At 44.8% G+C, this 16,882-nt stretch overlaps 1 protein-coding gene across 1 annotated transcript in view; it reads left to right on the top strand.

The window, feature by feature from the left end:
- Positions 1-2,769: 2,769 nt before the first annotated feature.
- The window catches only part of NADK2 (NAD kinase 2, mitochondrial), a gene marked incomplete at its 5' end in the record, with an annotated part of 32,420 nt that continues 18,307 nt past the window's right edge, over positions 2,770-16,882 (top strand). Inside the window, one exon of the mRNA XM_082301193.1 lies at positions 2,770-3,117. Coding sequence (XP_082157319.1) covers positions 2,770-3,117 — 348 coding nt within the window. The remainder of the gene's footprint in view (positions 3,118-16,882) is intronic.

Consider the following 16,882-nt stretch of genomic DNA (forward strand, 5'->3'; position numbering starts at 1 on the left):
TGGATTTGTGTCTTGAAATTTACATAATGTATTTTAGACACTCCTTGGTGCCTAAAATGGGCATTTTCTGAAGCATTTTTCTAACTGAAGGCAGTATTGAGTATCCATTCCCATGGATAATTTTTAAGTACTCTGTACCCAAACCAAAGCTGGTTGTGGTCAGCCAGGGGTTCCGTAAGTTATTACAATGGGAACTCACTCCTAGTCCATATTTGTGTCATATAAGGATACAAGGTTTAAATGCCTATATTTATTAGTTTAATTTTGTATGAATGAATCTGTCCCTTAATCCACTGGGTATATTGTTTTAAAGTCATTGAAAATGGGGCATGAAGACATGTCATATGTCACAAACTGAATATATCTCAAAATAAGTAAAGGGTCATTTGACAGATGTGCGTGTCTTCTTCCTGTTTATATGTTCAAATCAAGAATTGTAGTACGGGAAGGATTAGTGTCTAATGAACATTTTGTAAGTAGGTCCATTTCCAAATTAAGATGCAAACTGTAAGTAACATTCCACAAACTTTATTTTATATGTTATAGAGAATTTAAATCCTTTTCTGCAAAGACAATGGGGTATCAGAAAATCTGTGTACTCTGACAAAGAGCTAGTCTGTCAGAGACTTCCTTCGGGGAACTGTGGATTAATCACTTCATGCCCCATGCTTCAGCATTGTTTCCAGAACTTTAAGGTATCATCTACTGATCTAAATTTACATTTTAAAATAGATATTTCATATTTTATGCTTACAAGCTTGCTGTGGGAATTAATTCAAAAGACCATAACATGATAATTGCATGACTTCAGAATAAAATACTGTTCCATATTCAAACTTAGTGGTTGAAGCTGATTTGTTTTTCAAAGATCAAAACAATTCAATATAAATAGATAATACATGAAACACAGAATCTTAGAGGAGCAGCTAAGTGGTCAAACAAGTTATAAAATAGATACTATTCAGAACAGAGTCATAAATTTTCAAAATCTCCTATATCTTCTTGGTCTCCAAGATCTTGTATTTCCTACAGCTTTGTACAACCTAAAAGTTAATGGTTATACAGAATGAGGCATTTTCTGGTTAGCAAGGGAATTAGTTGTGTTTAACTGGTCTCCTGGTAATCTGTTTTATGATAGTATCCTTCAAGGCTAAGCTAATCAGTAGATAAAGAATCCTCCTACCCACCAGCAAGGAGAGAGCCTTTGTCTTGTGAGAAGGGCTGAATGGCTGCAGCTACGGTCATTTCCTTAGACCCTTGGCAAAGCACTGTAGAGGAGTACTGCATTGACAGGCAAGAGCTGCTGCTTCAATCCCTTCCCCCAGGGAAGATCAGGAACAAGGTGAGTAATGAGAAATGCGTGTCTAAGTGAAGGCTTCAGTGCAGGAGGACCGTCTGTGGCAGTCGATGCCTGTGCAGGCAGTTATTAATAATGATGCAAACCCCCACAGAAATTCTGGACAGCTTGCTTACAGTATTAAAAAGTAACTCAGGATCGATTTTTTTTTTTTTTTTTTTTTTTTTTTTTTTTTTACCTGCACTCGCCAGACGCTGTCTCGCGGCGCTGCGGTCTTTCTGCCCTTCCTGACACTGGCAAATGTCACAAAGACCAGAACAGGCACGGATAACAGAAAGATCCTTTTAAGCTACATGTTTCTCACCAGCTCTCTGGCCTAGATGCAGCATTTAGCCCGTCTAAAACACAGCACGTGCTGTATTTTCCCACCTTTCAGAGTTCTTTTCCGAAATTCCCCCGCCCCAGTTTCCCAGGGAAGCAGGCAGCCCCCCAGCAAGGCAATCCCACCTGATTTCCACAGCCTGCGTCGTGCCGACCCCACGATCCCCCTGCTCAAACAGGGCATTATTTCACAAGTAATGGGGCATTCTCGCTGTCCCGCGGGGTGGGGGTGGGGGGGGGGGGACACACTGTTTAGGAACACTGTTTAGTCTCAAAATTCCTGTAGATTCCCCAAAGCTATGTGAAGTTTTCCTAATATACTATTATCAATTCGTATTTGCCTTCCTGCCGTGCTGTAAAACTACCACAAAGACCGACAACAAAAGCGGCAACACGATTACATGAGATTTCCACACAAACGGTCAAACACCAAGTTATTTGTTACTCTTTATCCCTTTAACAGTCGCTATCTCCCAAGGCACTGGAAGTACTGGGGGCATGGGTGGCACTATCGCTGTCCCCTGGGACATAGGGGAGCACCGAGGAGTACTAGGAACACTGTGGGGCACTGAAGTACTGGGGGCACTGTCGCTGTGCCCTGGGACACTTGGGGGCACTGGGGAGCAGCGGGAAGCACTGGGGACAGTCGCTGTCCCCTCACGGCGCCCCAGGGCGCCGGGCGCGAGCACATCCGCCGCGCACCGCCTACGTGCCTCGCGCCCCGTAAGGGCACAGGGCGCAGCCAGGAGTCGAGGCGGGGCCCCGCAGGGGCGGGCGGGGAGCGGGCCCTCTGCGCTGCGCATGCGCAGCCGGCGCTCCCTGGGGCGCGGGGCGGGGCACGCGCTCGCCGCGCGCTGTGGCGCGGTTGGCCGGGGAGGGCGCACGCGCCGGGGAGACCTTCCGGGCGCCGCCCCCTCGAGGGGCGGGTGCCCCGCGGCGCCGCCGGCCATTGGCGGGAGCGGCGGCTGCGCGCGGGGAGGGCGGGGCGGCGGGCGCGGCCGGGCCATGTGTGCCGGGCGCCGCCGCAGAGCGGCCGCAGCCGCCGCCGGCAGCGCTGCGCTCGCCCCGGGGAGCGGCGCAGAGCCCGGGAGATGTTCTCCGCGTGGGGCTTCCCCTGCGGCCGCCTCCGCCTCGTCGGCCGGGCGGCTGCTCGCCGCTCCGCGCTACTGTGCCAGCGGGCGGCGGCTTCCCCCTCCCCGCCGTGGCTGCCGCTGCTCGGCGGCGCCCACCGGCGCCTACTCGCCCTCGGTGGGCTGAGCCCCTCCGCGGCGGCGGCGCCCGGGCGGGGGGTGGCGGGGGCCGCTCCGTGCGGATCGGGGGCGGCGGGGGGCGGATTCCGGCCGTCGCGAGTGGCGGTGGTGGTGAAGACGACGCGGTACGAGTTCGAGCAGCAGCGGTACCGCTACGCCGGGCTCTCCGAGGAGGACCTCAAGCAGCTGGTGAGCGGCGGGAGGGGCCGGCGGTCCCGGCCACCGAGGGCGTTGCCGCCAGGGCTGCAGCGGGGGGGGGGTACCCAGGGTGATGCATGGCTCCGTAGAGGGATGGCCGGGGTGGTGCCCGGCTTCGAGGGGGTTCCCAGGGTGATGCCCGGCTCCTTGGGGCCGCCGGGCCGCTGTGTCCGAGTGTCCCCTGGGCTTCCCCGGGCCCTGGTGGGGCGGAGCCGGCGGCCGGGGAGGTGAGCGGAGTCGCGGCCGCTGTCCCCGCGCTCTGCCCCTGCTGCCGGAGGCTCTGCCCTCTCGCCGCCTCCCTCCCCACGCCCCCGATCCCCCGATTCCGATGGAGCCACCGAGCAGCACCGCCTGGGAGAGGGGCATGAGCAGCGCCGCTGGTCCGCCCTTCATTCATCGCTTGCAGGCTGCCGAGAGATTTGTGTAGTAAGCGTGTTTGGGTTTTGCCCTCGCAGGGATTTCAGCAGCCCTCAGCAAACTGCGGGCTTTTTCTTTCAGTGTGTAGTATAAACATTGGAGAAGTACATGCCGAGGAAAGCTCAGTGTTGCGAACAATTCCCTCTAAGTCTTAGAGTGGACTGATTCGCATTTCCTCCGTTTTCTTGCCTCATATCCTCGCTTCATCCTTACGTATTTTCCTCCATCCGGACAGCCAGATCTCTCTCAAATACGCTCTGCTTGTTACAGTTCTTAGACAAGCCTTTTTCTTTAGTGTCTAAGAAACCTTTAAGGTAAAGGTCCATTAATGAAGGTATACTAAGGAAAGCAAGCGTCTCTGAGAGTTGGTATGTGCACCCAGTGTCTTGTGTCTTCATCACCATCATGCTCAGTGACTTCACCCAGTTCTCCCTTTACCCTGTGGCTGTCTCCTTCCAGTGTTCATTTGCCACCGGTGGATTGAAGGATGTACCTGAAGGAGTTACTTTGGCTGCCAGCAGTCTGTGCAGTCCCTGTCACGAGCTCATATTATTATGCCTTTATTCCGAGTAAGTCTATTAAAATAACTTGTCCACACATTAGTTTGTGTCTGTCAGGTCTTCAGTCTCTTACAACTGGAAATATTTTAGGCGTCTGTTAGTTTGCAATGTTTGGATTAAACTTGTACATGTGCTTAACTTACGTAGCAACGACAAATGGCTGCATAGCCATGCTGTGTAAAGAATTTGGATAAAGTGTACAGTATCTACAGCAATGTCTGTGTGCTTCAGTTGGTCATCTGCCTTCTATGGAATTCCTGTCCAGGCATTTTTTACACGTTTTGTATAGCTTTCTAGTCACAGTTCAGCAAGTTTAATGACAGTCTATTTTGATTCTCATGTAGGTTCCTGTTGGCTGAGGTGTCCCTGTACTTCCTTTCATACTCCGGTGAGGGGAAGGAAGGGTCTTTCACAGCTCATCTGTAAGACTTTTTCTCATCATTTAGCTTCTCTTGACGAATCATTTCGTGTTGTTGGTTATAAAGGTTGTCCTCAGTGTGCAGCTAAACCCAAGAGAAGCAGTGTTTGGTTGCTTTTCCCTAACCGATTGTGTACAGGCAGTGACTCAGTGAGCAGCATTGCACATCCCTTAAGGTGCTCATGACTGAATGTAGTGGTAGATGCAGTTTCTTTTCTCATGTGAATGCATATTTTGCATGATTGGTAACCTGTATCACTCTGAATACGCATTTTTTAAAAAGTAACTGTGAACTCGGTGATTTTAATAGTTGCAGAAATGCCTCAGAGTCCTTTTGGAGAAACTTACAGGTACACAGTAATTCTTGGTGTTTGTGACAATTCTAGAATTTCTGTTCTAGGAGTGGTGCTTTTTTAAAATCTATCTTTCCCCTTAAAATAGTGCCTTGTGAGGAATTGCAGCAATAAAACTTGGTGTCACCAGGTAGACAAAGCCCAACTTGCCTAACTATGTGTGTAGCAATATTGAGTTAAGCTCTCCCTGTATGGGTGGGAATACAAAGATTTGTGCAAGAACACATTTGAAAGGTCTTCCAGAATTCTGATTTTGAAACAGAAAATAAGAGAGTGAAGGAATTATCCTTGCTGCCCATTTCTTACGATTTTTTAGCTAACCTGTAAAAACCTGTGTATTTGCATTCTGCTGTGACTCTGATCTCAGACCGTTTTTGCTCAGATTGAGTTAATGGCAGCCTCACTGAATATGTTATGTGAGGGTTCAGAAGACTCTTACCCTCTCTGGTGGGGACAGAGATCACTTTGTAGCAGAGTGATTGCTGCGAAGTGTCCTTCCCCCACAGTGCCACTGTGGGCAGCTTGGGAACACGATGCATTTTGCTTCCTGGTGCTAGCTGCGCTACCTGCTCCCTGTGTCTCTGTTTCTCCTGGGGAGACTTTGGAAGCTGCTCCAAGGCAGCTGGTCTTAGAAATGAGCCCAGACACCCTGTCTGTGGGTTTGCAGCTCAGTTGAATTGAAGGGCCACGCAGAAGGCAGGGTGGGAGTTGAGTTCGTGTGAAAGCCTTGTTTTGGGATACAGGCAAAGAGTGAAAGCAAAAGAGCACAGGAGAGGTTTGGCTGCCTTGGTGGTCAGAGCTGCTGGCTGACCCAGATGTACTGGTGGTGAGGATTGTTACATTGCAGGGGCTCAGGTTTGGGTGATCCTGGAGGAGGCTTGTGGTGTGAGGGAGCCTATGCCAGAGGAGGAGTATGGTGCTGTCATCCTCTGTCACGGACCTTCAGATGTGCAGATGCTGGCTATCTGAAATACAGAAATTCATTTTCAAGGTAATGTTGGAGGCTTAGATTTGAGCAGCCATACCTGGGCTTGTTGCCTGCCAGTTGTGAGCAGAGGAGATGTTTACAAGTTTCTAGAAGACAACTGATGTCTCTGCTTGGAAGCTTCAGATATCAGTAAAGGACGATTAATGAGAATTGTGGGCTTAAGCAGTTCTGCGTGATCACCAAGACAGGAGAGAAGTCCTTGAACGTAGCTGTTGCAATCAATGTGTTTATATGTTAAGACTGAATATGCAGTAAGTAGCTTAATGCAGAAATGGTGGTGCCTTTAGGCACACATTCTAATGAGATGGGATTTGCTCCATATTTAAGGAGGCTGAAGATGAATCATTGGTATACACCAATACATAGAGATACATAATACAGATCGTAGCATATATCATATCTGTGATATACACAGTATAAATCACAGTATCCTCCAAGAAGCAGAATATCAGTAATGAAGGTAACTGGCTGACATTTCTAATAAGCCATGAAGGCCCTGGGCATCTGTAGCTTAAACCCTTCTGTGGCCTTTCTTTTGGACACCAAGTGAGTCATATTATACAAACACTATGAAATGTTGCAAAGTCAAAGCTACAAGGTCACAATTCCAGAATTCTTTCTCTGTGCAAACAGAGATAGGAAAGGTGAAGAAGCACTCTAGACAGCAGAAGAGCAAAACATCTGGAGGAGAGATGGAGAGCAAGGGCAGATACTCTTTGGAGTGTCTAGTAGATCTGTGAAAGATGAAATCTTCCACTGGCTCTCTACATGCGTGTTGTGCATGCCTGCTTCAGGTTGTTGTTTTTACCTACCTTGTGGTAGATACTCTTATATGCTTATAAATAAATTGTTAAAATCTGTTCTTAACCATACATAACACGTCTGACCATCATAATTAGTGTTCTAATTCTGACCTAGTCTGAAAAGTGTAATTAAGTGCTGTGTGTGCCGTTGTACAGGGGAGGGTTTCAGAGTCTTCAGTTCAGAAGGGAGATCAGAGACCTATAAAAATGGATTTCTAATACCACAAAACAAAAATGTCCCAGAATGACCCAGCAATTTAAAAAGCGTTACATCAGTAACTTTTGTGCTTCATACCATGCAAGAAATACTTTTCTTTGCCCTTATGAAATTTAAAGAGACTGTTGAGTTTCTAAAACTTGCAGTTGCCAACTTTAAGTTAGATGAAAAATAGTGATCTTTCTCCCAAGTCGATACAAACATTTTGCTTACCAGAAGTGGTAGCAATTTGCAGTTCTTCTGATGTGGTTTACTGGGATTAGCATCTAAATACGACTAGTTACAAAAATGTATGATCCGGTCAACTAATGCTGAAGGCTACTGCAAGTTCTGTTTATTTCATTCTCAGTAAATCCATGCAGAAGAAGCTCTGCTGTTGTCCTTATGTAAACTAAGAGAATATAATACCCCAGTAATAGATAAAGCTAATTTCCTGACTTCTGGTTTTTGTTTTGTTTGATAGTGCAGATGTGATAAGATGCTGACTTCTCACAGCTGTAAGGGAAGATGAACAATTTACCTGTCCAAACACATTTCATAAACAGTTCTAGTTATCTCTGAAAATGTCTTGTCATATGAAAAATTATGTTTGTCTTGGTCTTAATTGGAAGGAAGTTATTCAGTGTGGACTAGAATTGATATTCTGTTGTGGCTGGCTTTTGTGTCTTTATTTGCAGCAGGGAGGGAGAGCACAGGAGGTTTGGAACACTTTTTGGCTCTTTTGGACCACTGCAGCTAATTGCTAGGGGTGGTAATCTCAGCGATGTGACGTTCACACAGTGTAATGGAAAACTTGTATCTGGTTAGAGAAGAGGTAACCTGTTGTCAGGATATTGCCTCCCCTGAAAGAGGCCAGTGTGAATTCGCACAGGTGGTGCATGGTGCACCAACAACATCATGAGCAGGGCTGGTCAGAAAGGAAGGAAAAATTGTTACCCAGCAGGTAGGCGAGCTTCAGCTGGGGCTCCTATGCTGTGCCAAAAAACCCCCACAGAACTGTAGATGGGGTGTGTGTAGCAGAACACTACCTTCCCACCCTCCAGCTTCTACTCTGGATGTGTACAGCACCAGTTGTTGCTAGCCTGTGCATTAAAGTTTTCATGTCTCTTAGAAAATTTCCTCTTGTGGGAGATGTACTGTTTTACCCATGACTTGATAGGTGATGGATTTTTGTTTTTAATGACAGAAAAATTCTTTGCTATTTTTTACATTAAATGATGAAAGATACCATTTTAGTATCACTTTTAAATTATTTTTCCTAGGTACTAATGTTACAGGCTTGTAACACTCATACCACCACCTGAAGATAGCCTTTTGGAAAATAGCCAAGTATTTTGGTCTTAGATTTCTGTTTTAGAGGACTGCATTTCAATACTGATGCTCGTGATCCTTTCAAGCACTTACTTAGAAAATGCAACTCAAATATTTTCAGAACACTGGGATTTTTGCAAATGCAAAGAAGGTAGCAGAAGGAAAAAGTAGTATGCAAACTTCAAAGTTCAACTGAATTCTAATTTTAAAATGAAGTCTGATAATTTAGCAGACAATTTTTAAAAAGTTGCTTTTCTGAAAATCAATAGGTATTAGGGCATTTAACCCTGTGTCCTCTTGTGGATCTAGGTGTACAGGGTATATTTGAAGGTAGTATCTTTAAATAGAAACTTAATTAATGAATGAGGTGATACTGCAAAATTTTTCATTGTTCTGTTGAATTCAAACTACCCATCTCTTCTTACCTGGTAATGTGATTTTTTTCAGTGGATGTTCTTTTAGGGAGCACATAAAGCGTTTTAAAGCTGTTAGGACTGTACTATTCTGTATCTTGTCCTGAAAAGAGGGAGAAATACTAACTCAGTTTAGTGAATTGAAGCATACAGAATTCAAGACACAGGTTATATTCCACTAGGATTTTATAAAGCTAAAGACACTTTTTTTTGAGAAATAAAATTTTTAAGCTAATCCACTGGAAACTGAGATGGGTGTAAATGCTTTTCAAGTTATACAACCATGTTGTGCATTTGTTTATCTTTACCTTTGAAATTTGATATACCTTCATCAGTGTTAAGTAACTTTACTTGCATCTGCTTTTTTAAAAAGTTCCTCATATGTTGTTGTTCCAAGAGGAATCTGGAAAATGATGGAAGCAATTAAATGGTATGTAGTAATTATTTTTTCAGTAGGATTTGTTTTTCCAGTACACCATTCAAGAATACTCGGTCATATATATCAAATAGAGCATTTCAGTGTAATTCACCTAAATTAAACTTCTGAGACTATGTTGCCAAGCATCTGATGCTGTATACAGCTGAAGAAGGCTGCTTCTAGGAAGTGACTTTAATACTGGTTTTAAGTACTTCATTAGTTGTGATTTGCAACATCATGTTGTGTTGAATTAATGAGAATGTTTGAATTGCCTGGATTGCACAGGTTTTCTAGAAATCTGTTAGTGCAGTAAGCAGTTACCACTGTTTATAGTTAACAAAACAATTTGCTCTTCATTAGCTTTTGAATTGCAACTATTGTGTATTCTTCAGATGTGATTGAAATTACAATAGTGCTTTAATGTGGTGGATGAAGAATTAGAAAACAGTTTATGGCATTTTTACGTTTGTTCATGTATGCATTAAACTCTTGCCCTAAAGCAGCGTTTCTGTAAACTTCAGAACATAATGTTGCCAGTGAAGTCAGCTAGTACTGAAGTAATGGTATACAAAATGCTACAATATCTGTACTTCACAGTCACTGGTGTACAGAAGATACACTAGTCTACAGCAGCATTTGAAGGCCTGCCCTGACTGTGTAATGGAAGTGACGAGTCTAAATTACTGAAGAAAAAAAGTGAGGAAAATATAAGGAAAAAAATATTCCTAGCTAAAGCAGCCTACTGGACTTCTGCAGTATGAGGGGTGATGCAGCAAACTGGTAGAAACAAAGCAAGTAGCCAGGAACAATACTGGGAAAAATTCTGAGCAACTGACAGCAAGTTAGTAAATCAGTCAGTGGTGCTGGTCAGGTAAGTCCAGCCTTCTTGCCGTTCTTGTGTGGTAGGTACTGACTTACTGCATTGGTTAACCTAGCATATTTTTTTTAAAAGCAGGTGGCTAGAGGCTTGTATAATATGTAATAATCCAGACTGGGAAGGGAGGAGGAACTTGATTTAATGCCATAACTTGCAACTCAACAGTAGTTTGTAATGGAAAACTTGATTCATGTTCAAGGCTTTATGGAAAACTTAAACCTGAGCCTTGATACTTCTCATCCTCAGTCAGAGTTTGTTTCAGGAACCTGCTTAGGTTTCTCTGCTACTTTAGTTAAAGCAAATACTTATTATCAAAGCCATCCTGTAAGCAATGCATTGGCATTGTGGATTGGATTTTTTAGCTATTAAATTGTCGGAAGCCAGTGCATTTTAAGTTCACTCAGGACCTGCAGCTGCTCACTGAGACTGGTTTTAAGGTTCACTTTAGAGAAGGTTTCAGAGCACTTGTGCAAGTCTGAATGAGCTGGACTGCAGGTTCTTAAAGGTGTCCCAAAATGGGTTAATCTAGTGGTAGCAGTTGTTAGCAAAAGGTTGAGTGTACTGGGTTTGTGTGGCCAGGTTTTGGTAGTAGGGAGGACTACAGGTGTGGCCTCTGTAAGAGGCTACCAGAAGCTTCCCCCATGTCTGACAGCTGATGCTAGATGGATCCAAGATGGACCCTCAGTGACCCAGGTCAAGTCAATCACAGGTGGTAGTGTCATCTCTGTGATAACATATTTAAGAGAGAAGAAATGTTGCTGTGGAAATGGAATTGCTCTCAGAGAGGAGAGGAGTGTGAATGTATGAGAGGAACAGCTCTGCAGACACAAGGTCAGTGAAGGAGGAAGGACAGGAGGTGCTCCAGGTACCAGAGCAGAGATTCCCCTGCAGCCCATGGTGAGGCAGCTGTGCCCCTGCAGCCCTTGGAGGTCCATGGGGGAACAGAGATTCACCTGCAGCCCTTGGAGGACCCCAAACAGGAGCAGGGGGATGCCATCAAAGGAGGCTGTGACCCCATGGGAAGCCTGTGCTGGAGCAGGCTCCTGGCAGGACCTGTGGCCCATGGAGGGAAGAGCCCACACTGGAGCAGGTTTGCTGGCAGGACTTGTGAGCCCACAAGGGGTGCACAGTGGAGCAGCCTTCCTGAGGGACTGTACCCTGTAGAGGGGACCTGTGCTGGAGCAGTTTGTGGAGAACTGCAGCCCATGGGAAATACTCATGCTGGAGAGTCTTTAAAAAATTATCTCCCGTGGGAGAGCCCCCAGGCTGGGGCAGGGGAAGGGCTCCTCTACCTGAGCAGTGTCAGAAACAACTTAAGATGAACTGACTGTAACCCCCATGCCCATGTCCATGTTCTGCTGAGGGGGAGGAAGGAGAGCTGGGAAAAACGGAGGGATGGAGGGAAGGTGTTGTTAAGATTTGTTTTACTTCTCATTATCCTGCCCTGATTTTGATTCATAGTAAGTTCAGTTCATTTCCCCAAGCTGAGTGTTTAATCTCTGATGGTAACTGATGAGTGATCTCTCCCTGTCTTTATCTCAACTTGTGAACCTTTCCTTATATTTTCTCTTCCCTATCTCATTGTGAAGGGGTGTGATAGAGCAGCTTTGGTGGGCACCTGGCATCCAGTCAGGGTTGACATGCCACATTAAGCCAGTGACTTATCAAACAGTATTATTCAATAAGCCTGGGATTTTTCAGTAAATACTTAAATTTGACTAGCGTTTTTTTCTAAATGTGGTGGCAGTACTGTCTTGAGTCTTTATCTGTAGCCAGACCATATGAGATCAGATGATGCATTTACTATTTCTAGTGCAAAAGCAATTAGGAGACCACATTTCCCCTTTTAAGAAGTCAAGCAGCTTCTGTGAAAGGAGGGATATTAAAGATCTCTCTCAGCCTGTCCTCACAGAAGAGGTTCTCCAGCCCTCTGATAACCCCTGTGGCCCTTCTATGTACTCACTCCAACAGGTCCCTGTCCTTCCTGTGCAGGGACCCCAGAGCTGGATGCAGTGCTTCAGGTGAGTCTCAGCAGAGCGGAGAATCCCCTCCCTCCCCTGCTGCCACCCAGACATTCTGGGTGCAGCCTGGGGTATCTTCCTGGGCTGTGAGCTCACATTGCTGAGCCATGTCCAGCTGTTCATTCACCAACACCTTCCAGTCCTTCTCCATAGCTGCTCTCTATCCCTTCGTCCCACAGCCCAATATTGATAGTGGGACTTGCCCCCAGCCCAGGTGCAGCACTGTGCATTTGGCCTTGCTCAATTTTATGAGGTTTATATAGACCCACCTCTCAAACCTGTCAAGGTCCCGTGACTGACACCTTCACCCTCCAGTGTATCAACTGCACCACACGTCTTGGTGTTGTCAGCAAACTTGCTATCATTGCTGTGAATACAGCAATTGGAGCTCACAAATGATACTTGTTTTCTACTATACATCGAGGGTAGGTGTGCTGTCCTGTACTTACCGTGAAAGTTAGTGCCCTGTCCAAACCTGGGTATCTGTTGTGTACAACGATCTAATTCAGCTCCCTCATCAATTCCAGCTGATGGCTGGTAGAAACACTTACCATTCAGAGTTGCAGTTCAAGCTTGCTGTGCCTACCCTAGCAGACCCTTTTGTCTGGGACACTTGAAACGTGTCTCCAAGGCACAGATATCTACTGGGCAAGTTCTGCTATGGCTAGCTGCTCAGTTTATTTATCTATTTTGTTGTCAGTATTTTATTATCTAAGATTCAGAAGCTGAACCATGCTTTAATCCCGTGTAATTATATGTGGATTATTTTTACATCGTGAAATAGAAAAGCTCAAATATGTCATTTGAGCTCCTTAGAAATCCAAAAGTTTAGTGTGTGCCTGACCTGTGAGGAAAATTGCATTTGTTTTTAGCATGACAGATTGAGCTTTACCTTAACTAGTAGTTAACACCAGAACATAGGATAATTACTTGCATACAGATTGACAGACTTTGGTAATTAAGTAAGTTTTGAGTCAAAGTCAAGTTTTGTCAGGAAAGCTAAGACACGTTTATGGCTTGAAGCATGTCCTATATTCAAAACTGTTTCTAGTTCAAAACTTAACGTATTGAGAAAAATATTTTTTCTATAAGCCTGTCAAAATCTCGGGGTTTTTTTAAACAGAACAAAGCTGAACACTAACTTTGGCTATACTTGGGACATGTGGTTAAATCTCAAGAGACAATTTCTGAAAGTACAGGACTTAAGTGCTGTACTCTGCTTAGAAACAGATTGTTATACCTATGGTGCTCGGAGTATTTTTGACTTTAGCTTGAAATTCATATTTTTTGTATTCAGCTGTTGCTCCCTAAATCCATTTGTATTGTATGGTGGTTCTTTCTGTAGAAGTTGGGTAGACTGGAAAGCAGTGATCTGCTCTTGTTTTCCAGATGGGGTGCATGTGTGGGCAAGTTCATTGTGGAAATTTGAGAGAGTAATTGTTTCTAGATCTATGCTTTTTGTTGTTGTTAGCTCCCCCCCTGCGCCCCCTTTCTCATCAGACATTTAGTTTAACTCCTGAATGAACAGCAGTTATAAAACAAGTGACTGATACACCGAGGCATTAACTCCCCCCGGTGCAGTGGCAGTTTAAGGCTGCATGAAGGTTAGTGCTGTAAATTCAGGATAAGCCTAGTTATGAGAATATATATGTATTCATATAAGGCCAAAGTGCATCTGAAAAGTTTCATTTAGTCTTACTGGACAAGTCCAGGGGAGGGCCACAAAGATGTTCATGGGGCTGGAGCACCTCTTCTGTGAGGACAAGACAGTTTGAGCTGTTCATCCTCGAGAAGAGAAGGCTCTGAAGCGCCTTCTAGTACCTGAAGGGGCTCCACAAGAAAGCTCAAGAAGGACCTTTTATGAGTCCTCTGAGTGTATTGATGGATGAATGGAATGGCTTTAAGTTGAAAGAGGGGATATGGTTTAGCTGTTAGGAAGAAATCATTTACTGTGAAGGTGGTGAAGCTCTGGCAAAGGTTGCCCAGAGAACTTGTGAATGCACCATCCCTCAAAAAGTGTCCAAGTCCAGATTGGGTGGAACTCTGAGCAGCCTGGTCTAGTGGAAGGTGTCCAGAACAGGGTGGCTGTAGCTGGATGATCTTTAAGGTCCCTTCAAACCAGATCATTTTGTGATTCTACTAGGATGAGATGCAGAAGGTCCTCAATTGACAAATTCACTCCAGACAATATCCATATTGCTGTATTGAGAGAACATACTCTTTTATCCTAATGCTTAGATTAGCAATGCCATAGGACTCAGCTGTCGCATTCTTTTTCCCGTTGTCTAAATCAAGGGTAATAATCCACATATGTAGACAACATTGGATACTCTGATGTTGCTGGGCTTCATGTTGCTTCTGTATTTGTGTCTAGAAACCATGTCCTTGTTGTGCAGCAGTGTTCCTGCAGGGCCAACATTACTAAAGGACAGCAGATCCACAGTTTAAACCAAATGAGGTGGGATTGCCAGAGGTGCAGGCTGAGACTACAGAAGGAAGGCAGTCAAGCAAAAGTTCCTTGCTTAAGTGGTTATTAGAGGAGCTTTGTGAAAAATTATCCTTTCTTTCAAGAAGGATCAGGCCAGAATATTCAAGAGCTATTCTTAGATATTTGATTTAGATCTTTTCTCCTTCAGTCTAAGGAAAAATAGCTCCATTCACAGGAAGTGTTCTACTCCCCTGAGTATGCTTTTCACCGCAAGCGCTTCTGGAAGTCTACTTTGCATTGCATATCTGCTGTGAGGTTTAAGACTACTACTGAAGTTGTGCCCGAATGTATTTTTGTCCAATTTGTCTTTGTTTTCATATGCTAATGCACTTTTTGATAGAATAACTCTTGTATATATATTCATGCATTTTGCATGGTAATGAGGTCAGATTACTAGGCCTACTTGTAAATCAGAGCTTCCTCCAAAGGAAGAAGAGCTTGAAAGTTGTCTTCATGCAGAGTTTAATACCTCTGTGCCTTTTTGAGGAGTCAGTTGACAAAACCCAAACCTGGCTTAGGTTTGGGGGCCTGTCTGATGATTGGGCTCAGGAGCCAGGCTGTCCTTTTGTTGTCTGTACGTCCCAAGTTCCTTCAAGGCTCTTAGGGAGGTAGTCATGCACACAGCAATTGGACTGCCTGATCTTTGCCTTCATCTCTTTTAAAGTAAAAAGCAGATGGTAGTCTTGGTTTGGTCTTACACTTTATCCTGAGTGCAAAACTCTTTCCAGCAGCAGCATTTGTCATAGTTTTCATGTGGCAGTCAGGTGCTGGATATGAGGCAGGAGCAGAGGCAGTGAAATACAAATGTATCTTTCTGAACATTGGGAGACACTTTTTCACTTTGAGGATGACTGGGCACTGGCACAGTTTGTCCAGAGATGTGGTAGGGACTCCATCTGTGAAGATCTTCTAAAGCCATCTGGATGTGGTACTGGACAGGTGGCTTCAGGTGGCCCTGCCTGAGCTTGGGGTTGGACCAGAGGACTTCCAGAGGTCCATTCTAGCTCAACCACTCTGTGATTCTGTGGCCTCTGACCACAAGGACTGTGAGCACTTCTCTGGTTCTTTGGAGTAGTTGAGTGAGAGCAGCTGATGATTAGCATTCCTGTTGGATAATACTTGACTGCGGTTAGGCTCAGTCAGGCTTCCCCTTTGTGTGTTCTTAGATGAATGAACTTGCGAGTTATTAATCTCTGAACTAGAGAGATGAGGCTGGAGATGAACAGACTGTTGTAGTCTCTGGAGCCTTCTGCAAATCAGGACAATTTGTTAATTCCCTAGATGTAGCACAGCCATTTAAACTCAAGGCCCTACTTTTCATTTTTCTTGTTGTTTAGTAATACTTGCTTTCTTGTTCTAGAGCTAAATTCAAAGAGGAGATCTACACATTCAATGCCTGTTCTAGAGTGCTGCTGAAAAGGTTCATCCAGTTGTCAGAATACTGATAGTTTATTTGCTGAATGACCTCTTCTGTTTTCTGAAGCTGTTGATGAAATAATTTAACTCAGCTGTGGCAAATGGAAGTTACAGAACAGACTGTTTTGTAGCAAGGGCACTACCCATACCTCTCCGTCCTGTTGATGCCAGGGAAATGTTAGCTGTAGGCTCACCACTAATGTTGGTGGTTCAAAAACCTGCAAATGATCATGCAGAGAATTATTACATTCTTATTGTTCTGAGATAAAAGCTCTCTTCCACCAAGTTGAAAGATAGCGTGCTGACAAATTAGCCAAATAAATGAAGTGCATAAAATTGTAATGTGGAGTTTGTGGTTTCTATTTTCTGTGGAAACAGCAGCCTGGAAAATGTGTGCTGCTGCAGCAGTCTGCTGGTCAGGTGCTTGTTTCATTTCCAGCGGATATTTCTAGAGGAACCCTGATTTTAGTAACAGTTGGTGTTTTTTGGAAATTTTTTGGTTGTGGATTTCTTGTTCCTATTGTAAAGAAAGATCAATTTATGCTTTGAATGTGCAATTGAAAATTCTTCTAGCAAAGTAGACCTGTGGTGCTCAGTGGCAGATATCTGAGGGGGGCAAGTACCTCCTTCTTCCCTTTCTACCTTTTCCTTTCCCATCCAAATGGATCATGAGAGGCTGACAGCAGACCCAGCAATGGGCAGTGCTGTAACTAGCATAGCCCTGTGTACTCTTTCCCTCCTCAGAGCCCACAGGGGCACTGTTCAAGTTCCCAGTGCAACACCATGGACTCTGCACGACTAAGAGGGGTCCAGGGTGCACAGCATTGTAGCTCAGGAGTAAAAACAAAAGATTTAAGTGCGTGAGGCAGTTAATGGGGCAAAACACCCTGTACCCCAGTAAACCAATGAGAGCAAGCTTTGTAAAAATAACCTTCAATAATTGTCTGGATGTTTCCTGATCATCCACATGCCTGTGTCTGTGTGTGATCCTGCATAGCTGGCTACTCCCACTGTCTGCTTTTAGTGCCTTGATGCATCCAGACACCCTGTGAGTCT

This window comes from Coloeus monedula (genome assembly GCF_965178545.1).
Source record: "Coloeus monedula genome assembly, chromosome: Z".
Classification (NCBI taxonomy): domain Eukaryota; kingdom Metazoa; phylum Chordata; class Aves; order Passeriformes; family Corvidae; genus Coloeus; species Coloeus monedula.